General features: G+C 46.3%; 1 protein-coding gene across 3 annotated transcripts in view; it reads left to right on the top strand.

Annotated features, from left to right (window-relative positions):
* Positions 1-23,592, top strand: part of mospd2 (motile sperm domain containing 2) — a 122,805-nt gene that overhangs the window by 6,269 nt on the left and 92,944 nt on the right. For all 3 annotated transcript variants that reach the window (XM_072514130.1, XM_072514128.1, XM_072514131.1), the window contains exon 3: positions 21,983-22,138. In XM_072514130.1, the coding sequence (XP_072370231.1) occupies positions 21,983-22,138 (156 nt within the window). The remainder of the gene's footprint in view (positions 1-21,982; positions 22,139-23,592) is intronic.

Raw genomic sequence — 23,592 nt, forward strand, 5'->3', positions numbered from 1 at the left:
ACTCCTCAAATTTCAATGTCTTCCTTCTCCTGCCAGCCCATTGTCCCTCATGAACTCCCATTGCCTCCTTTGGCATGCCAAAATAATATTCACGCTTCTGGAAAGTCGCCCAGTGGCGGGCTGGGTACAGCACCCTAAACCTCACCTCCTGAAAGAGGGCAGCCTTGACACGATTAAACCGGGCCCCCTCTTCGCCAGTTCTGCACCCAGGTCCTGGTACACCCGCCGCTCCTTTCCTTCCCTGGTGCCCTTCCTAGTCTGCCTCGCCCACAGAAGAATCTTCCCTTTATCCAGAAAGCTCTGCAACTGCACCACCATTGCCCTTGGCGGTTCACCAGCTTGCAGCCTCCTCATCAGTGCCCTGTGTGCTCGATTGACCTCCAGGGGCCGGTCAAAGGCCACCTCCCCATCAACTGATCCAACATTTTGGCCACACACGTGACAGCCTCTGCACCTTCAATATCTTTGAGCACCCCCACAATCCTCAAAGTTTCCCTTCTGGAGCAGTTCTCCAGATCCTCCACCTTCTCCTCCAGCCTCTTCTGGGTCTCCCACATCACCCCCACCTCGGCCACCAATTAGACCAACTGCTCCTCGTGCTCCCCCACCACCTCCTCCAGTTTCTGTATCGTCCGACCCTGGGACTCCAGCCTCTGCTACACTCTCTCGATACCTGCTGTAACTGGCTCAACCACTTTGGCCAGGTCTTTCAGGGCCTCCTTCCTCTGCTGGCTGAACTTAGCGTTCAGAAACTCCACTAACTGCTCTGTTGACCACTGGCTGGGCAGAACAGCCCCTTTGCCCTCCGCCCTCTTGACTTGTGGCACACCATGAAGACTCCTGTTCCAACAGCTCTTTTCTTCTCGCCCAACTCCTAATTCGTGGATCCATCCCCCAGCCACATCAGAGGAGTTGCACCTTCTCCAGGTACTCTTTCCATCCAAAAGCTTTGTTCTTCAGATAGGAAAGGACTGAAAAATGCCGCCAAATGTGCAACCGCTCACTCTGTGGCCGCCACCAGAAGTACAATTAATTTCTTAAATATACTCAGTCCATCAGCACTGGTGCGCAAACAAAATAGTATGTTTACAATTGTAATCAGTATCACATTGAATTGTTGGAAGTAATTTAACACATGTTGCTTTGATATATCTAAGGAGTGTATACTTGTTATTAGAAACCACAATCTTGACCAGTAAATAATGAGCAAAACAACTTTGGAGCCGCTGTCAGGAAGTGTCTGGTCCTGGGTGCTTGGCAAGGTGTTAGCATAAACTTTCCTCTATTTGCGAACAAAAATATGGGGGTAAGTGTAAAAACGTGTGTTTTTTTTAAAAAAAAGTCCTTGTATTTTGTAATACACACCAATGCACACTTTTGTCACTGCTTTTGCTTTTAAAAAATATTTTGTTGAGGTATTTTTGGTATAGTAACAACAAAATAAACAATATACGTGAAACCATAAACATAGTACAAAAGCCATTTATCTTTTGTACAGGTCCCACCCTTATTGACCCCCTACTCTAATCTAAACTACTCTTTCTCGCCCCCCCACTCCCCGACGATTAATTTTCCGCAAAGAAGTCGACGAACGGTTGCCACCTCAGGGAGAACTCTAACAGTGACCCTCTCAAGGCGAACTTGATTTTCTCCAAACAGAGAAGGCACGCCATGTCCGATAGCCAGGCCTCCGACTTCGGGGGCTTTGAGTCCCTCCATGCTAATAGTATCCGTCTCCGGGCTACCAGGGAAGCAAAGGCCAGAACGTCTGCCTCTTTCCCCTGGATTCCTGGGTCGTCTGACACCCCGAAAATCGCCATCTCGGGACTCCGCGCCACCCTTGTTTTTAACACCGTGGACATGACGTCCGCAAACCCCTGCCAAAATCCCCTAAGCTTTGGACATGGTTCGCTGGTCCTCCTGCAAATTTTGCGCACCTGTCCTCCACCACAAATAATCTGCTTATTTGGGCCACTGTCATGTGAGCCTGGTGAACAACCTTAAATTGTATCAGGCTGAGCCTGGCACATGTTGCGGACGCGTTGACTCTACTCAACGCGTCTGCCCGTAGACCATCCTCTATCTCACCCCCCCAGCTCCTCCTCCCATTTGCGCTTCAGCTCCTCGATCTGCGTCTCCTCCGACCCCATAAGCTGCTTATAAATGTCCAAGATGCTCCCTTTTCCTACCCACCCTCTGGAAACTACCCTGTCCTGAATCCCCCTTAGCAGTAGGAGCGGGAAGGTTGACACCTGTTTACGAAGGAAGTCCCGCACCTGCAAATACCTGAATTTGTTTCCCCTTGCCAACCCAAACTTTTCCTCCAACGCCCTCGTACTCGGAAATTTCCCCTCTATGAACATATCCCCCATCCTCTCAATCCCCGCTCTCCGCCGTAACCGGAACCCCCCCCCGTCCATACTCCCCAGGGCAAACCGGTGATTATCACAGATTGGGGCCCAGACCGATGTTCCCACATGCCTCCTCCATTGGCCCCAAACTCTCAAGGCCGCCACCACCACTAGACTGGTGGAGTACCGTGCCGGCGGGAACGGCAGAGGCGCAGTTACCAGCGCCCCCAGACTGGTGCCCTTACATGAAGCCACCTCCATACACTGCTTTTGCTTTTTGTGCAAAATTTTTATTCCGCTTGTAGGTCTCATGCTGGTACTCGTTAGGACAGTACATCATCTCTTATCTAGCAATACCAAGAGATGTCTGCGATAGTAATAATTTTTTCTCCGACCTCCATTGTGTGAGCCACTAAAATCCACTTGAGATTTACCAGAAAGCACTATCAATTATAATGAATGGCCTGAATTTTGTAATGCGAATGATGAGATTGTGACTGAAGCTGACAGTGCACTCTACAGTTTGTCCATGTCTAGAATAAAGCAGCAATTTGGAAATTTCATCAGGACATTATGTCCCTGTATTTTCTTTTTAACACCTAAACATTTGGCCAGAGAACTTACAAATATGAAGAGACTGCACTGAAATTTAATAAACAGTGGCACCCTCGACGTGAAATGCACCTGTTACTAAAGTCAGTGTTGTCCATCCTTATTGCAGGGCAGGCTTAATGTGCTTCCTTCAGTGTCTGTTTGATTTTCTGAAATTAGAACAAAATAAAGAATACCAGATACACATACTGTTGGTAGAAAAATTGTGAGAAAAATTTTAAAGATGCTAGGAACCATTCTAGCCACTAAATCACTAAAATTCTGACTGAGAAATTTTAAAACTCCGTTCCATTGTCATTGACATCTGATTGTCAGGATTGCCATTTAGGAACCAGTTCTTCAGCGATCCATTGGATGTTGCACATCATTGGTTACTTAATAAAAAAAAGCATGGGAGTTGCTGTAAAATACTACAGCCCATCGGAGGCAGAGAATCGCTGAGGCCCTGGAGAATACTGGGTCGGGCCCGCTAATGACTTGCAAAAGGTGTTTACTGTAAATGCATTCGGGACCGCATTGACGTTGTTGTCAAGGTGACTAGAGAATTGGGATCTGGCGTCAAATTGTCGGCCGCCGTGATTTTAGCATCGGAACCTATTCGCCGCCCAATCGTGTTTCGCGATTTTGGCGTCAGCCAACAGAGAATCACGCCCAATAGCATTTGACTGTTGAATACTGTGAGCAAAGAACAGGAGTAGTCAATTCAGTTCCTTGAATTTGTTCTGCCATTCAGTCAGATAATGCCTGATCTGCGCCACTACTCCATTAACTCACCTTCAATCTGTATCCCTTGCCGAACAAAAAATTATCGAATCTCGTTTTTAAACTCAGCATCCACAGAATTTTGAGGGGAAATGTTCAGATTCCCAACATTGTTTTAAAAAATGTTGAAGTTCTTCCTGATCTCATCCTAAGTGGTCTCATTCTGATGTTTAAGATTGTGCCTGCAAATTCCCGCAGAGGAAATAGTTTCCATTTGCTCTTTTGAATCACTTTATCATCTTAAAGACTTTGAATATCTCTGCCTTCTAAATGTACGGATAAGCCAAGTTAATGCAACCTGTCTTCGTAATTTAGGCTTGTAAGCAGTGTTACCAGGCTGTAAAATGATTTCTCTCGGCAAGGACTTTTTCCAAAGTCAAGCAATTAACTGACATTGGTGAAGAATAATTTTAGGTGTCCATAAAGCAAAACTGGAGTATAGAATATTTTACATTATAACCATCTAAGGAACTTAGTTTTTAACCTGCACAGCAGTATGACCACTGCACCAAAGCCGAGTGTGCCTCTAAATGAAGTAATTTAGGAGATAAAATGTGAATGTGTAACAATCATCATTGGATGTAGAGTTGTCTTAATTGAAACGTTGTGGAATTAAGTTGGATAGTGTGGGAGTGAATATGATAGAAGCTCACACCAGGAATTCAGATAATGTAATAGGCCACAAAAGTGAAGCTCAAGTGGTCTATGAATTGCAGCCTATTTCACTTTGACACTGCCATTCCCTCCTAATCGTTAAAAGGACAGCATTGTATTGAAGTCTGACTTGATTGTGCTTAACCTGCAGTGCTAATATTGCAGATCACTTAAGACCATAATAAATTATTTTTGTTTTAATCGAATTTGGAGTGATAAATTGAAATGCAAATGATTTTGTAGTATGTTTCTTTCTCCTTGTATAATGTGATGTCCCCTTTTAGGGTTCATGGAACCCTGAGGATCCCTGGCGTTATACCACTTCATTTGTAAATAAATTGAAGCCCTGGGATATAGACATTGATTGCTGGTAAGTCAGCACTTATGCCAGCTTCCCTGAGAAGTGTTGTGCCTTCTTTTACTTTATCTTTTCTGTGGCTCTGTTCCAATTATGGCAATCAGTGAATTTGCCCTTTCTGGGTTATCTATGTCCGAATGCTTAGAGTCGCTAGGTATCAAATGATACCACCACAAGTTTCAACCGGCTATCGATCAAAGAGCCAAACACCAGTTAGTTCAAGGTCAAGGGTACTTTATTTGCACACAATTAGTCATGCAACATAAACAAACTAGTTAACTACACCATTCGACTAAGACAACCTGTATTTATCTTCGGGAACCCGGCTTAGGTCAGAAAACAGTGGCCGCTGTTCGATTCTGGATCTATCCGGTTCGAAGGAGTAACTGCTGCTCAGCTGGGCTCATTTGAACTTGTACTTGCTTCTGGTGTTGCTACACTTGGCGATGGCCGTGACCGAGGTACCAGGACCAAGAGATTTGGCGAACTCTTCGTATACTCGGGGAGTTTTCGTGCTCTTTTGGGCGGTCCTTCGATTTGGACCTTACTAATTGGGTAAACCCTGATCACTCTGTTCGATTCCTTAGCTATTAAGTGGGCGGGGATCTGGATGGCTGGGTGTGTCCCAAACGGTCACTGACCCCGTTGTTTGCTTTTTCCTTGAACAGGGAGTGGCACCGAAATGTCTGGGACTGTCCCGGTTGCTTGAGTACCAGTCCTTTGTTTTGGTGAAGATGGGCCATCAAATGCTAATCGGCCCCATTAAAATGCTAATTGGACGGAGTTTCGATACCGTCTGGACTTCTTGCTTGCGAATATGCATTTCAGGCTCTGAGTCTTGGCTTGTCCATTTTACCTGGCAGGCTTAGAGTTTCTCTGTACCTAGTTGGAAGTGGCCATCCCAGATGGCTACACTCCGTCCTCTTGATCCTCAACACAAAGCGTGAACGATCACAATACTGGGTCTTCTTTGTTCTCTGAAATGCCGGGTACCCTTAACCAAGGACAGTTCTACTCTACTCTGTCCTATGGGTCAAAAAACATTTACCTAATTTTCCCTAAACAACACGTATCTAAGAATTCCGAAGGGGCCATTTAACATTCAGTGAAAGGGGAACCTCTGTCTCTAACTAGACTACACTCATGCTGCTATTTAACAATCAAAGAACCTATATTACAATACAAAAAAAAATCCGATAGCAGCATCACATTTCTTCCTATCACTAACATTCACATACAGAGAACCTACTTTATTAACAAAAACAACAACCGCAGATTTTATTAAAGAGAAGGGTTCAGAAAGAGTGTGGGGTTTGCTGGAGTCCGAGGAAAGTGGCTCTATATGTGTATACTGGAGGGCGGGAGGCTCTCCTCCATTTTCGCAATCTGATTGTCTGAATGATACTGTACAATATGGCTATCACTAGTAAGGGGCGAGATTCTCCGGAAACGGCGCTATGTCTGCCGACTGGCGCCCAAAACGGCGCCAATCAGACTGGCATCGCGCTCCGCATCTTTGGGGGCCAAGCCCCAACATTGAGGGGCTAGGCCCACGCCGGTCGAATTTCCGCCCCTCCAGCTGGCGGAAAAGGCCTTTGTTGCCCCGCCAGCTGGCGCGGAAATGACATCTCCGGGCGGCGCATGCGCTGGAGCGTCAGCGGCCGCTGACAGTTTCCCACGCATGCGCAGTGGACGGAGTCTCTTCCGCCTCCGCCATGGTGGAGACGTGGCGGAGGCGGAAGGGAAAGAGTGCCCCCACGGCACAGGTCCGCCCGCGGATCGGTGGGCCCCGATCGCGGGCCAGGCCACCGTGGGGGCACCCCCCGGGGCCAGATCACCCCGGAGCCCGCCCGCGCCGCCTTGTCCCGCCGGTAAGGTAGGTGGTTCAATTTGCGCCGGCGGGACAGGCAATATATCGGCGGGACTTCGGCCCATTCGGGCCGGAGAATCGAGCGGGGGGGGGGCCGCCAGCTGGCGCGGCGCGATTCCCGCCTCCGCCGAATCTCCGGTGCCGGAGACTTCGTCAACCGGCGGGGGCGTGATTCACGCCAGCCCCCGGCGATTCTCCGACCCGGCGGGGGGTCGGAGAATGTCACCCAAGGCTTCCATTGTGTACGACAGGTAATACCACTTAACGAGATTCTCACACCATGTGGTGGTATCGGTGGCTGGCTGTATGTGTTGTAGTGTCCGGGCTGGGGGTGTTGTGTTGGATAGTCGTGTTCGGGGCCTGTGTGGTGAGGGGGTAGAGGTGGGTAATGCGCGCAACTGTACTGTTCCAGTGACGATCATGATGCCGATCATCAGGGTCGTCTTCATTTTGTTCAGGTTTTCCTTCGCCTTCGAGTATCTTTGTATCTTTCTAAGGGAACAAGCATAGTATCTGTTATAATCGTGTTGTTTAACATCTCGTATGTCTGTCTGTTTCTCCTTAACGTCAATGTCCCATTAGAATCGTCACCGTAAGTGACTCCCTCATTTTTGTTTTAAACCAACCATTTGCGGAGACAAGCCATCCAAAAAAAAATTCTGTCACAGTGCGAGCACTCTTGCAGCCTATGTCTGTTTGGCTGAGTGGGTGGACAATTTCTCCGTCCTCTGCAAACTTGTTTTTCTAACCAAGTGTTTCTGACATGTAAATAGAATGTGGGGGACAGCAACCGAAGGGTTGCTGGGAAAGGAAAACGTCGTGGCAAAAAGCATTCTTTAAACCACAAGACTGCAAAAGAACCGCAAAAGAGTTTCGAAAACTATCTGAATGGGGTGGTGCGTATGATCTGCGGCAGGGCAAGAATTGGAATCCCCGGGTAGGGCGGTGATCAGTGCCGTTGCTCCACTACCCGAGCTTGGCTGACCAAATGTATAGGGGGTCCCCAGGCAGGGCGGGGATAAGTGCCGTTACTCCACTGCCTGAGTAACCTTCCAAGAGCGGTAAGAATTTGTAAATTATGGGCTCCAGACAAACTTGTTTCTCTAACTGCCATGTGGCGTCAGAAGAGTAATTATGACTGCATCAAGAAAGCGTCCGAGAGGACGACACACAAAATCGTACAAGAGAGAACGAACAACATTTACACACAAACTAAACATAAAAGCGGGCAGGTTCCATCAGAGTACAGGACACCGTAAATCTCAATCGGTTCCTGACTCTCATCATCTGGACACTGCAAGGTTCCATTTCAAAAAGATTTTCAAAGGGGTTATCATGGTGGGAGTCAGACTCGGAGTTGTCACCATCTCCCGGGTGCCAAACTCGTTCATGGAGTTTGCGTGCTAATGCGACGTGTGTTGATCTGGGGTCCATTTCATCATTCCTGGTCAGGCGACAGGAATTATCATAGTGCCAGTGTTTCATGTTCCGTAGGGAGATTGCAAGGGGGCTGTCGCTATCGTCAGGTTCCGGTGTGGGCAAATACATCGTCTCAAAGGGGCTGAACGTATCGTGGTCGGGGTCTCCGGGCCTGTAGTGACTGGGGCCTGGTTCGTGGGAGCTTTGTTCGGGTCTCTTGGGGGCTTCAGTTGTGCTGTCGCTAGCAGCCGAATCAAGCGTCAGGGTGAAATTTGAATCTGGGGGCGTGGTCAAGGTAGTGTCTGTGGACGTGCTGCTGGGGGATGGGGAACTTGGGCTGTCAGTGGGCGGGTCCTCATTGTCTGCCATTGCCAATAAGAGGTGGTGTGAGTGGCTGCGCTGCGTTCCATAAACCTTAAGTTGGTTTACATGGAACCATCCAGATTTTCCATTTGGATATGTGATTTTATAAACTGGGGTTGTATAAGGTGATCCGACTGTATACTCTTGACTGGTGTACTGTTTTATCAAAGCAGGCCTTACTCTGCTTTCGTTTAGCGCCTAGTCGAACAGCTGCAGCCAGCTGTGCTGCTTTAATATTCTCTACCACGTGCTGGACTGCTTTCTCATGGGTCAGGGCAATGACTGCGGGGCTGGCCAAATCAAGTCCGAATAAGTATTCGGTACCCTTCATGGGGTCAGAGGCTTTTCTCCAGGGTAGAGGGGTCAATTACTAGGGGGCATAGGTTTAAGGTGCGAGGGGCAAGGTTTAGAATAGATGTACGAGGCAGTTTTTTTTACACAGAGGGTAGTGGGTGCCTGGAGGTGGAAGCAGGGACGATAGTGACATTTAAGGGGCATCTTGACAAATACATGAATAGGATGGGAATAGAGGGATATGGACCCAGGAAGTGTAGAAGATTGTAGTTTAGTCGGGCGGCATGGGCTTGGAGGGCCGAAGGGCCTGTTCCTGTGCTGTACATTTCTTTGTTCTTTGTTTTATCAGTGCGAAGGGGTCACTGTTTTCCATGTTGTGTTCTGCTGCTGCACATCTTTCTGAGTGTGGCTTTTAGTGTCCGATTCATGCGCTCCACAATGCCGCTGGACTGCGGGTGATAGGCAATGTGGAACTTTTGTTTAATCCCAAATATCGTTATCACATTTTTCATGACCCTTCCTGTAAAATGGGAACCTTGTTCCGTCTCAATGCTATGGGGGAGTCCCCATCTCGTAAAAATTTGCTGGGCAATACAGTACTCTCGTACATAATCGGACTCAACCCAGTAACCATTTTGTTAAGATCGTCGCCGTGGACTTGGCTGTATTTGTTCTCGAGGGGAAAGCTTCGACCCATTTCGTGAATGTGTCTATCACCACTAACACATACTTGTATCCATTTCTGCAGGGGGGGATGGGACCAATATAATCCAATTGAAGGTTTGTCCATAGGCCATTTACAGGGCGGGTGTGCCGTAGCTGGGCTTGTATCTATCGGGGTTGTTTTGAGCACAAATTCAGGCCACCAGCAGAAGGTCTGAGGTGGGCAAGGATGGATTCAATCCCTTTGTGCCCATGTCCGTCATGGAACTTACAAATTATCTCATTCCTGTCTTGGGTGGGGACTACATAAATTCCATCTTTTAAAACGATTCCCTCATGGACCGTCAACAAATTTCTAAACTTTTGGTAGGGAGCTGGGAAGTTTCCTTTTAAAATCTCCTTTAATGCTTCATCTTTTTGTGCCTGGGTTAGGTCTTGGATGTTAGTCTGTGAGACCTGAACTGCGTGTACTTGGGCACTCTCGGGGGGGGGGGGTTGCCAAAAGTGGCCATGTTGTGAGCCTGCCTTCGTTAGGGCGTCAGCTTTCACGTTACCGGGTGGGGAGGAACGATGGTGACTTCTTACTTTAGCGATGCCATATTTCCTGCCTTTAGCTGCCTGAAGGATATGTTTGAGCAATGGGGCTGAGGGTAGTGGTTTTCTGTTGGCGGACATAAATCCTCTCGATTCCCAAAGGGTTAGGAATTCTGTTAGGCTGTTGCAGACGTGCAAACTGTCCGAATATATGTCTGCAGGGGTTGGGAATGAATCGGGGTGCTGGACGATGTAAGCAATGGCTGCTAGCTTGGCTGCCTGCGAACCTAAGTGTCCAGGCAACTTTAAAGCTATTCTTCTAAAGCGTGTCCTCTACATAAATCCCACAGCCTGTTCTCCTTTTTCCCCTCAAGGACTGTGGAGGAGCCATCTCGTAAATCCTCAGTGCTTTGTCTGTGGGCTGGGGTCCGATACCTGTCTTTCTTGGTACCGACTTGGGAACAAAGGGGCCTGTGCTGTGCTTGGGGGCTATGATCTCACACTCGTGTAGGTTTCCTGCATAGTGCAAATTATCGGCCAGAAACGTGTGTGTTTTTGTCTGTTTTACAGTGATGTCACGTCCCTGTAGGAGTAGGTAGGGTCCATCGCGCTGCTCGAATTTGGCTTACTGTGCCGTCTTTTAGTCTGCGGTCCAATAAAAGCTGGGTCGGGGTGTGCTCTGTCAAAATGGTTACTGGGTTGAGTCCGGTTATGTACGAGAGTACTGTACTGCCCAGAAAAATGCTAACAGGTGCCTCTTGCAGGCTGAAAATCCTTGTTCCACTGAATCTAAGACTCTTGAGGCTTAGGCTCCTGCCTTTCCTGCAGGAGTACGGCCGAAAGGATTTGGCCTGTGGTCGCTACCTCTATCGCGTATGGGGAGTGTGGATCTGGGGCTTGCAAAGCGGGGACTGTGCTCAGGGCGCGTTTCAATGCATCCACGGCGTCCGTGTGCTGTGGAAGCCATTTCCATGGGGCCTGTTTCTTTAGTAGCTCGGAAAGTGGGGCTGCTTTTGTGGCAAATCCGTCTGTGGTTCCTACAATATCCAACCAGTCCTAAAAATGACCGGAGTGCTGTAACCTTTTGGGGCAAGGGCAAGTTTACAATGGAATCAATGCGTTTGAGTTCTATGTCACGCTTCCCATGCGTGATGACCGTACCTAAATATGTGACTTTTTCCTGAAAGATTTGGGCTTTCTTGGGGTTAATTTTGCATCCAATCGTTGTGAGCAGTCCTAATAATTCAGAAAGAAGCAAAATGCGCTCTTCCTTGGTGTCAGTCTGCAGGAGCAAGTCGTCCACATACTGAACAAGGCATTCAGGGTGGGAAAATTTAGATAATCCGTTTGCCCATTGTCTGTGAAAAATGGAGGGGGAGTTGTGGAAGCCTTATGGAAGGCACGTCCACGTGTACTGCTGTCCCTGGAAAGTGAACGCAAATTTATACTAGCATGCTTTGTCCAGTAGTATGGACCAAAAGCCATTACTGATACTAACACCGTGAAAAATTTCGACTGGGGTCCCTGTCTCAACATGGTCTCGGGACCCGTGGCAACGGTGGGGGCTGCTAGGGGAGTCACTTTGTCAAATTCTCTGTAGTCGATGGTCAGTCGCCATGCTCCATCAGGTTTTCTTACTGGCCAAATCGGGGCATTATTCGTCGATGCGACGGGTCGAATCACGCCTTGATTCAATAAACTTTGAATTACCTTGGCTATCTCTCCCTCGACTTGCTGGGGGAAGCCGTACTGTTTCTGGGGCTTGGGATCGGGATCTGTAATGTTTTCTATTCCTGGGATTTTGCCACAGTCGTGCTTGTGCTGGGCAAATGCTGCCTTATGTCTTTTCAAGACCTCCCTAACCGCTTTGTCTGTGGTAATGGTTTGTGGATCAAACGTATTCTCCGACTGAGCTGATTTTATGGGCATAATCTCCTACTGTGAGCATGCCGGGGGCTCGCGCTGCTCTCGCCATTTTCCATATGCATCGGTTGACTGGGCTGAATGATAAGGTTGTGTGCGCTCATGAAATTGATGCCTAGGATGTGTTCTGCTGCCTGGGGCAAGTCTAGTAAAACAACCGAATGTTTTGTCCTGATATCACCGAGCTGTTCGTCCACAGGGGCTGTGATGTGTCCCTGCTGGAGGTAACCTGTAAAGCCACTAAGGGTAATGATGTCCATAGTGGGCCATATCTCTTTCTGGTACATGATGGAGGAGTTTAACGTGGTTCGGGACCCTCCTGTGTCCCAAAGGAACTCGACGAGGTGTCCCCGGACTATGCCTGCAACGACCGGTCTTCCGGACTTATCACAAAGGGTATCGCAGACCCACGTTGGGGAGCCCGAACACCGTCAGTCGGTGCCATTCATGGCCAAATTATCTGGTCGGGCGCTAACACTGTGGATGGGTCTGGTATTGTTTCTGGGGGTGGGGGTGCTTGGGTGCTGATTCCTTTGCTGCTTTGGGGGGGGGGGGGGGGGGATTGACATTCTCGGGCGTAATGTCCTTTCTTTCAGCAATTATAGCATTCCTGTGTCTTGGGGTGCTGCGCTGTACCTCTGCCTTCATTTACCCATGTGGGGTCTTGGTGTGCCCTTACTGGATTCATTGTGGCGTCTCCTCCCTCATGCTCTGTTATTTTCTGTACAGACTGTTCCCAAGCTCTAAACAATCGTTTCAGAACCCACACTTCATTGTGTGCTGGGTCTGAGGGATCGTAACTGGCACATGCCTTCTGTCCTGCCTCTGTGGCATGGGATACTAACGTACGGGTCCATTTGGCCGTATTGTCTGCTGATAAATGGGCGTGGGCTAACTCACCAAATACAGCAGTAAAATGCATCCAAAGGCGTCCAGCAAACGCTGTTGGATACTCTTCCTTTTTCTGCCTGCACTGGTTGAGTCCGTCTACCAGATCGCCTCTGTTATATCCTATGAAGTCTAAAATGGCCGTTTTCAATTCTTGGAGGCTATCTCCTCCTACATTTTGTGGGTCGGGAAGGGCTGAACTAACTGAGTGGTCTTAGCACATAACTATGAGCTTTACCTGTTCCGGCTCATCTCAACCATACATGAGGTTTTGTTGTTTCACTAACTCGAAAAAGTGGTGTGGGTCTGATGTGGGGTGGAAAGTATCTATCTTCTCGTGGGCATCTCGTAAATGGGTGATCGTTAATGGCGTGGTGTACACAAAATCAGGTTGGTCTTCCGTGGTAACCCTGCGCTGCATGGTAATGGGGTTCATTGGGTTGGGTGCTGCCTGTGCAGTCGGTGGTGCGGGTGCTTTTCTTTTCGGGACCTTGGGGGCTCTATTTTGATTCTCGGTCTCGCTTACGTACCGTTGGGCCGTTTCACTGAGTTCCTGCCAATCGGGGCAGTCTTCCTCGTCTAGCTGTGGGCCAAAGGTGTCTCTAAACCAATTTTGAACTGATAGCAGGGATTGCAACTTTGCAATTTGCTGCCTGCATTTGGCATGATCCACCGAACTCTGCCTCTGTTCCGTGGTGGAACTGTGGAGTGCTCGGAGGGCTGCCTTTAGATGATCGTACTGTTCCTTTAACTGTTGTATCTGATTCTCTATCTCTTCTCGTATCATTACAGCACGTTGTGTATCCTGGTAGCCCTTATCGTACTGGAATTGGAAGCTGCTAAGGTGGGCGAGACAGGATTGATGTGCCCTCTTGACATCATCCATTTCCTTGTCCTTCAGCGCTAACTGCTCCTGGAGCTGTACATTTAATCTCTCGCTTTCACTTAAATCTCCCTCTCTACTTTTCTTCTTCTCCTCAAGCTGCTTGCGGAGCGACCTCACGACGTCCTCTGTGCCTCGCAATTGTGCCAGATAGGACACGATTGCCGTCGGCTTATGAACCTTAGTCAAACTCTTTTTATGGATCTCGGACAGGCTGTCCCACCAAGTCTGTCCTATGCTGCCAGGACCTGTCTCTTCATCCGCGCAAAATTCGGACATCCTTTCCCCTTTAGTTATCTCCTAATCTTTTCTTCCATGCGAGACACTGTTCTGATCTATTGGTCGCTGCGACCTCGGGCTCTTGTGGATGCATAATGCGTTCCATTGCCTTCATGGCCATCCCTACAATTACCTGTCTCTTACCGGAAATTTGGAACAAGGGGAATAAAGTGGTGGTGCAAACACGGATATGGCTCAAGCTATTTTCTGGTTTATGCAACTCTCGAAAGTTTCACGCAGCAAAATCGATTGAGTTTACCGTATATCCCTTTGTTAGTACGCATGCAAATTACACAGTTCCGAATTCTGGAGGTTTGATCGATACTGGTTTCGCTTGTGGTTTCTTTTACTTTGCTAATTTGGATTCTAATTCAAACGCCTTTGTGGGTTCTCTCGGAGTGACACGGTCACTTCTGGGTCGAGTCCCATCAGATGTCGCCAATAACTGTTTTGCTTTCTTTTACTTTGTCTTTTCTGTGGCTCTGTTCCAATTATGGCAATCAGTGAATTTGCCCTTTCTGGGTTACCTATGTCCGAATGCTTAGAGTCGCCAGGTATCAAACGATACCACCACAAGTTTCAACCGGCTATTGATCAAAGAGCCAAACACCAGTTAGTTCAAGGTCAAGGGTACTTTATTTACACAAAATTAATCATGCAACATAAACACTACTAGTTAACTACACCTATCGACTAAGACAACCTGTATTTATCTTCGGGAACCCGGCTTAGGTCAGAAAACAGTGGCCGCTGTTCGATTCTGGATCTATCCGGTTCGAAGGAGTAACTGCTGCTCAGCTGGGCTCATTTGAACTTGTACTTGTTTCTGGTGTTGCTACACTTGGCGATGGCTGTGACCGAGGTACCAGGACCACGAGAGAGCGAACATATGGCGAACTCTTCTTACACTCGGAGGGTTTTTGCGCTCTTTTGGGCGGTCCTTCGATTTGGGCCTTACTAATTGGGTGAACCCTGATCACTCTGTTCGATTCCTTAGCCAATAAGTGGGCGGGGATCTGGATGGCTGGGCGTGTCCCAAGCTGTCACTGACCCCGTTGTTTGCATTTTCCTTGAACAGGGAGTGGCGCCGAAATGTCTGGGATTGTCCCGGTTGCTTGAGTACCAGTCCTTTGTTTTGGTGAAGATGGGCCATCAAATGTTAATTGGCCCCATTAAAATGCTAATTTTACAGAGTTTCGATACCGTCTGGACTTCTTGCTTACGAATATGCATTTCAGGCTCTGAGCCTTGGCTTGTCCATTTTACCTGGCAGGCTTTGAGAGTTTCTCTGTACCTAGTTGGAAGTGGCTATCCCAGATGGCTACAGAAGGTGGTGGGTTGTCATCCTGAAATACCACTGAAGAAATTGTTGGACCACTTCAAAGAAGACTTTAAGATTGGGACTGGGATCACAGATAGGTTAGGTTGAGTAATGACAGGAAGCTTTGTGAACCTATAACATTTTTGTGTTACAGTTTAGTGGTCACTTTTATCTAAATTGAAAACTTATTGCTACAACTGTCTTGATGAGATTTGAACCGAGGTCTCTAGATTACTGACCCAGTAGTGTAACCACTGCAACACTATTCCTAATGGTCAATATAATGCATGTAGGACATTATACCCAGGAACATTCTCGTGTACAACGTGACCCCTGGGATGTGAGCAGTTGATCCTTCACAATAATCCAGCAACTTTTTCTGACACCATCCATGAATAATCCAATTTCTTGAACTAAACTGTTCAGTTTGTCAGATTGGGATTTGGACTCAAATTCTGGGTACTTTAATTCCTGCCCTACTGCATTTTTGTTCTATCTCCTGTGCTGGTGTACTGAATATCTTAAGTACTGCGAGATAACAGTCATTGGTTACCTGGTAAGTTAGCTTGGTTGTTGGGAAGCTCGCGCAATAAATGTTACAGATAGATCACTGTCTTTTTTTTTCTTTGTTTAATTGTTTTCTCATAATTTTCTCTTTCGTGAAAATTAAAATTAACTTGGTGGTGGAGGATGAGAGAATGGAACTGTGCCCTGTAGGTGGTCTTTAATATTAAATGAGGACAGAAGCTGGTCGATATATCATAGAAGGTTTGTTGGCTTAGCAATCCTTTATCATAGGAGAATAGTTGAGGCAAGAAAGCACTGTCTATGGACGGCTGGATATGTAATTGAAGCAGGTAGTATGGGGCTGGTTTAGCTCACTTGGCTAGACAGCTGGTTCATGATGCAGAAAATGGCCAGCAGTGCTAGTTCAATTCCCGTTGAGGTTTATACATGAAGGCCTCACCTTTTCAACCTTACCCGAGGTGTGGTGATCCTCAGGTTAAATCAGTCATTTTCAGAGCTGGGGTCACGACCCGCAGGTGGGTCGTGGAGCCATCCATTGCGGAGTTCCTGATCACGGGAATTAATGAGCAAAGCCCCCAACAGCCGTCTTTTAAAAAATTACCCGCAACCGGCTTTAAAACTGACGGCTGCGACCGGCTTTCTGAATGCAGGCGTGCTTCGCATGTGTGTCCACTCATCAGTGCGCATGCCTGGAGTCCAACAAGAAACACTGCCTTCTCCTAATGTCAGCTCGCTGACCCAGCAGAAGAGTTTTAAAAAAATTTGATGCAGTCTTCCTGTCTGAAGCGACAGCAGAGATCAGGTCACGTGCCCAAATACTGACGTCACGTACTCTGGGCGCGATTGAGATTCCTCCATTTTGTCAGCAGCAAACCAGCAGCAGGACTGTAAAATTTAAAATTGATCATTTTGTAATAAGGAACGGAGGTCCAGAGACACTAACAGGCCAGGATCTCACAACTAAACCTGCTGGAGAGAGTGGCTCAGGTGAATCCGGAGCAGGACAAAGCAGTGGTGGTGTGAGCTCCAGAACCTCGGATGAAAAACCCATATAGAAATGTAACATCGAATGACAAAGCAAGTGAGACTGTGAGGACCAAGCAGGCTCACCTGTCTGATTCAAGGCACAAGTGAAAATGGTGGGTCGCGATGGTCGGCCGGCATGGGTCGTGACGGTCGGCTGACTTGGGTCCTGAAGATTGGCCGGTTGGTAAAAATGGATCATCGGAAAAAAAGTTTAAAAAACTGGGTTAATTCACCACCAGCCAACATTCCCCGACAGAAGAAAGCAGCCTCTGGTCATCTGGTACTATATCTTTAACTTTATGGATTTCCTCGCCCCACTTGCCGCCCCCGGCCCTTCGCGCAGAGTTCTCGCCGTCAGCAACCAGGGGTGAACGGCGCCAGCAGGTCTCTGCCGTTTCCGCGCGGCCGCTCGGCCCATCCGGGACAGAGAATCGGCAGCCCGGCCGCGAACAGCGGCCCTCGACCGGTGCCGCGCCAGCGAAAATGGCGCCAATTCTCCGCACCGCAGAATATCGCGCGTCGGGGTGGCATGGCGCGGTTGATGCGATTCTCCGGCCCGCGCGGGGCTGGGCGAATCTCGCCCAAGGTGTTTTTAAGTTGATGCTTGTGACATGTTTGCTATAGCTGGTACCTGGGGAATGTCTGTACAAGCTGATGATTGCTTGTGACAACGTGGCAGGAACACTTAGTTACTGTGCCTGCTGGCAGCTATATTTTGCTAGCTACCTTTGACTCTCATGGCAAGTTGTTTGGCATTTACACTGAAAGCTGAAGTGGGGAGGGAGTTGTGCAGTGTCTTACTGTTGAAAGTTCCCCAAGTGTTGCAGAATTGCTGAGACAAACAAACTCCAACATTAAGGAGGATTTTAACTGCTTTTCCAGTTGAATTATTGCAAGGATGGTCTGTTCCAATGTGTAACAATAATTATGATTTTAAAGTATATAATAAACTTCACACCCTTCCCACTGGTCCTTGATTTTCAAAGTCACCGTGTCCCTTTTGAAGCGTGTAATGAACAAATATTTTTAAAAATTGATTAATGCGTCTGCAGGGTCAGCATTTGTTGCCGATCCATAATTGCCCTCTTAAGGTGGTGGTGAACCACATTCTTTAGCTGCTCCAATTGATGTGGTCTGGGTACACCCACAGTGCTGCTTGGGAGTTTAAGTTTTTGATTAAATGACAGTGAAGGAATGGCAATATAGTTCTAAGTCAGGATAGTGTGTGGTTCGGAGGGGAACTTCAAGGTTCATGTTCCCATGTATCTGCCTGCCTTTCCTTGTAGGTAGTAGAAGTAATTGATTTGGAAAGTGCTGTCCAAGGAGACTTGGCGAGTTGCTACAGTGTGTATCTTGTGGATGGTGCACACTGCTGCCACTGTGCATTAGTGGTGGAGTGAATGACTGGATCAGGTTGTGGATGGATTGCCCATCAAGCAAGCTTGTCCTGGATGGTGTTACGTTTCTAGTGTTGGAGCTGCACAGATCTCGGCATGTGGAGAGTATTCCATCACATTGCTGACTCTGCCTTGTAGTTAGTGAACAGGCTTTGGGAGCTAGAGCTAAATAACTCACCATAACATTCCCAGTCTCTTCCCTGCTCTTGTGGCTGGTCCAATAAGCTTCTGACCAAAGATTTTGCCCAGGGTGTTGATAGGGATTCAGCGACTGTAATGCCATTGAACTTGATGGTAATAGTTAGATTCTCTCTTGTTGGAGATTGTGAAGGCTGTGCACTTGTGTGGCGCAAATGTTACTCTCCATTTACCAGTTCAATACTGAAGGCTGTTCAGGTCTTGCTGCAGCGCAGACTGCTTCAGTACCATAGGAGATGTGAATGGTACGGAGCACTGCAATGAGCAGCAAATATTCCCACTTCTGACCTTCTGCTGAAATCTTGAAGAAACTTCTTAGTGCCGATTACAATTGGTTAGTTTTTTAATTGAATTGATTGATTCTTTCATTTCAAACCTTTGCTAGTTTAATTTGTTTTTGTGTGAGCAATTCTTTTCTCAACTGTGACAGCTGTTGCATTTATATTGAGCCTCCGTATAAGCAAAATGTTTAGAAGCAGTAAAAGGGTTAAAAGACACTTGTATCTTGGCAAACCATGATGTCGTCACAGTTAGTGGTCAGTGCCTAGTTAGCTGCCAGTGTCAGAATTGCGGGCTTTTTCTCTGCTTGTCGTTTGAACCTGGTAACTTTTTTCATTTTCACCTGGAATCAGTTGGGATTTCTCCTTTTGAAGCTTAACCATCCAATCGGTACCACATACTCTAGATAATCAATTTTTTACCCTTGAAATTGAATTATCTAATCATTTGGTGATTGAAGTAACTTCAGTTACACTGCAAAATTGAAACTTAAATGATGGACAAATGGAATGCTTAGATAATCAGAGCAGAGCTACTCAGTTAAGAACATAAAACATACAGTGCAGAAGGAGGCCATTCAGCCCATTGAGTCTACATTGACCCACTTAAGCCCTCACTTCCACCCTGGCCCCGTAACCCAATAACCCCTCCTAACCTTTTTGGTCACTCAGGGCAATTTATCATGGCCAATCCACCTAACCTGCACGTCCTTGGACTGTGGGAGGAAACCGGAGCACCTGGAGGAAACCCACGCAGACATGGGGAGAACGTGCAGACACAGACAGTGACCCAGCGGGGAATCGAACCTGGGACCCTGGCGCTGTGAAGCCACAGTGCTATCCACTTGTGCTACCCTGCTGCCCAGAAGAGCAGACTGTACTGGGAAACTTGGTTTGTGCCACTGTTTGGAAAACTTGGAGGTTTGGTGGAGCACCATGCAATGTTACGCAAGAGACATTAGAGGAAAATAATGAAGTTGACATTTTATCAGGCGTCGTGAGGATTTCTCTCCACCTCTGTTAAGAATTTCATATCTCTGTGAGGCATGTTTAAACCTTGTGCTGACATGGTTTTCACGATCAGCAAAGAATCTATTCATAGGAATTTACTGTACTCTGGGCTTGGTCCTCCGGTTAGGATGTTGTCCTTCCTAAAAACTGTATAAAAGTGTGAATTGAGATTCCTGTCAGATCATTGCAATGATTTGTCCTTAGAATCTGCATTCTGAGGAAATTATTAGTATGGCTGGTGGGTTACTAAAAATGTCAGTGTCAGCCTGGAATTGTCCTTTATCTGTTGTGTCAGGTGGCATAATGGGGATCTTTCTCTACACTTGGGGTGCAGATCAGATAGACTCTGGTTCTTGCATTTTGCAGCCTAGCTTTTTATTTTGTTGCAATTTCACTTCGTTCCTACAATTTGAAATGACTGCCATACATAGTGAGATGAAATGGAAACTTTTAATTGTGAATGGAGACTGTGCAAGTTCTCATTTAAAGTAATATGTAGCCATGGTATTTTGGTTGCATGTGTGTTAGAAATGGTTTGAGATATGTGTTGCTATATTTATTTGGCTCTGAATATGGCGGTCAATATGGTTGTCTTCCTTAATTCTAATTACGTTTGCTCCAGAGTCGCCAGGTATCTTTCGATACTGCCACATGGTTCAAACCGAATGCTGATCAAGGACTTGATACACCAATTAGTTAGTTCAAAGTCAAATGCTTATTTATTTACTCACACAGTTAAATATACTCATGCACAAATACTACAGACTAAACTATCACTACTGCTAAAGCCTATACTTAGCTTCGGGCGCCCACTCAGTCAGAGGACAATGGCCGTTGTTCGGTTCTGAGGCTGCTGGGGTCGAAGTGGTGAAGGGGAACAGCTAAGGTAATATGTCTGGTAGCGTGCGTTAACCTTGGACTTGCATGCTTCTGGTGCAGCTGGTGGACAGGTCTCTCCTCGGTGAGAGCCGGGTCCAAGAGAACGATTCTCTCTTGGGGGCTCCTTCTTATACCCAAAGGGACTTCACGCTCTTTTGGCTGGGCCTTGAACTTGGCCCCAATCAATTGGGCCGTTTCTTGATCATTCATATCGATCTCATCCAATAAAGGGGTGGGTGCCCTGATGGCTGGGCGTGTCCTAGGTGGCCGTTGGCCTGCTTTGTTTTCGGTCTCCCCTGGTGTCTGCCTTCGCATCGGTTACTCAAATGTTACTCTTTTGTTCCCGGAGATGGGCCATTAGTATGCTAATGGGCCTGCAGTTTTGGTATTGTCTGGGAGCTGCGGCTCCAATAAACAGACAAACCCTGAACCTGCTTGTTTTCTCAGTATTGTCCATTTTCCCTTTGCAAAGTGTCCATTTTGTAATCGGGAAGTGGCCATCCCAGATCCCACCAGTGACCACTGAATGATGTGATGACATTGTGATTTCAAAGAAAACATCAAAAGCCATTGCTGCCAATCTTGATAATATGTTCATTTTTATTTACTGAGGTATGTGTTGTTCATGCTGCTGACCGTAGTTAATTCACATAGATTAAACATTGCTGATCCATTTGGTTTATGAGATTTCCTTAATCTTGTAATTCATTTATGGGATATGGGCATCACTGGCTAGGCCAGCATTTATTGTTCATCTCTAATTGCCCTCGAGAAGATGGTGAGCTGCTTCCTTGGAACTACTGCAGTCCCTGTGGTGTAGATACATCCACAGTGCTGTTAGGGAGAAAGTTACAGGATTTTGACCCTGCGACAGTGGAGGAACAGTGATATATTTTCAAGGCAGGATGGTGAGTGACTTGGGAGGGGAACTTCCAGGTGGTGGTGATCCCATGTATCTGCTGTCCATGTCCTTCTAGATGGTAGTAATCGTGGGTTTAGAATGTGCTGTCGCAAGGAGTCTTGGTGAGTTCCTGCTCCTAACTCGAGTGTTAATTTTTGCCTTGCCCCCTGTCAGAACTCAGGCCATAGTGGTCACTGTGCTTGCCATGTACAGCAGCTATCTTTGAAATCTGCAATGTTTTGTCAAGTGCTGTTTAATCCTAATAGGTTTTGGTTAATGGTATTTTAAATAATTGTGTTGTGAATGTCCATACTTTTAAACCTGCTTTTACATGAATAAAATAATCTGCATCTGATATCATTAAACTATGTATGAAACTACCTCTTAAATTGGGGAAGGAATAGATTGAAGGAAATGTTCCGATCTTGGCCTAAATGGGTCCGAACTGTTTGACCTTGGTTCCAGTGTCTGAGAACTAGGTATGCTATTAGAACGCTAGGTTAAAAATACAGATAATGAATGGAAATCAATTTCATTTGTTTACAGGAAAGTTTTCTTCAGTCTTCTAATAGCATTGTCTTTTCCTGTAGACAAAGCTGAGAAATATGATTCCCGAGATGTTGAAAGACTACAGCAAGATGATGGGTGGATTGAGAGCTATCTGAAATGGAGACATCACAATGTGGATGACACGTTGAAAATGATCGATGACAGTTTTCAATGGAGAAAGGAATTTTCGGTTCATGGTAAGTTGTTAGCAATATGGAAATATATTTGGGATGACTATTTGAATCCTTTTCACAGTCTGCCTTTTTAAAACCTGGAACATGTATGGTTTTCAGAAGGATACTACTTTGTGCACTGAATTTATTTCTCAGGTAGTTGCAACCCGTGGTGCATAAGTTACAAAGTTTCTGAATGTTTCACTTAGAAAAACTTACTGCTGGCTTTCTCAGTTAGACATTCAGATTGTGTGTATTCAGGTTGTGTGTCGGTAATAGGTAGCGCTACGATTTAATGGAGCTGAGTTTTTAACTTTCTCTATTAAAATGTAACAGCTTGCTGGGTCATTTCTTCGTTCACTTTAGTATTACAGCATAAATTTAAATTGTCCCCGTTCCGATTTTTATAAGTAGGTATAGAACATTCTTGAAAATGATGGATGTAGTAATTTTATCAATTAAAAATGTGACTTCAATCAAGATTAACTAATTAAAGATATCAATTAAGATTCATGTTGGAAATTGCTTGACAGCCTTAATTTCCTGGAATGTTTATTTTGTGGCAACTTTATATCTTGCATTTCATTTATGTGCTTACAACTTCAGCAAAAACTGGAAATGTTGATAAATGCTATTATTGGTACATTGCTGATTTTAATCTGTGAAAACTGGGTAATTTCAGTCTGCATGACGAGCTATAAGATATTTTTGGTACATTAAAACTTGTATAATTTGTATAATAATTCTACTTGTCTAATATATGTAATATGCAAAATGTAATAACTTTAAAGTTCTAAATTATAAGCTTTTGTTTATTTGAATTACTCAGCACTGTTATGTTCTGTTAGTGCATGATTCTGAAGGCTGCTTCAACAGATACTGACAGCCCAGATTTGCTACAAGTGTTTTGAGTACATTGCATCTCCATATCTGCAGTTGGACGATTGGCTCATTGAAGCTTCTAGCGCAGCCCAAGAGCTGTGGTCCTGATTCAATTACAAAAATTTCCGTTTGCAGTTAGCAGTAATTAGCTTGGACAACCCAGTGAGGGTTTCTCTTGGCTCAGACAAGTGTGCATTCATCAAGAAGCCAATATCCCCATTACAGACTGTTGATTCAGGCAAAAAAAGTTCTTCAGCGAAACTAGGTCAGATTGAAGCATCTGCCTTTGTAGTTTTCAAGGTCTGACTCTTTTAAACCACATGTTTCAGCTGGAGCTCTGCAGAAGTGGGCCTTCTTTAGCGTCTACCTGTTATGGATTTGCATTCATGCACTTTTCAACAAATGCCACGAGTGCTTAGGACTGGGAAGTCCGGCTCATTTGTTTTCTGTCCCTTCAGTTACAATGGAAGCTTAGGCAAATTGTCACACCTCAATTACTGTGCAGATGAGGCCAACTAGCCCTGCAGGGAGATGTGAAGTTGCTCATAATTTGTGAATCATATTCTTGTAAAATAGTTCCATTGGCCTTCCAGTTA

Source organism: Scyliorhinus torazame, chromosome 8 (genome assembly GCF_047496885.1).
Source record: "Scyliorhinus torazame isolate Kashiwa2021f chromosome 8, sScyTor2.1, whole genome shotgun sequence".
Lineage (NCBI taxonomy): Eukaryota > Metazoa > Chordata > Chondrichthyes > Carcharhiniformes > Scyliorhinidae > Scyliorhinus > Scyliorhinus torazame.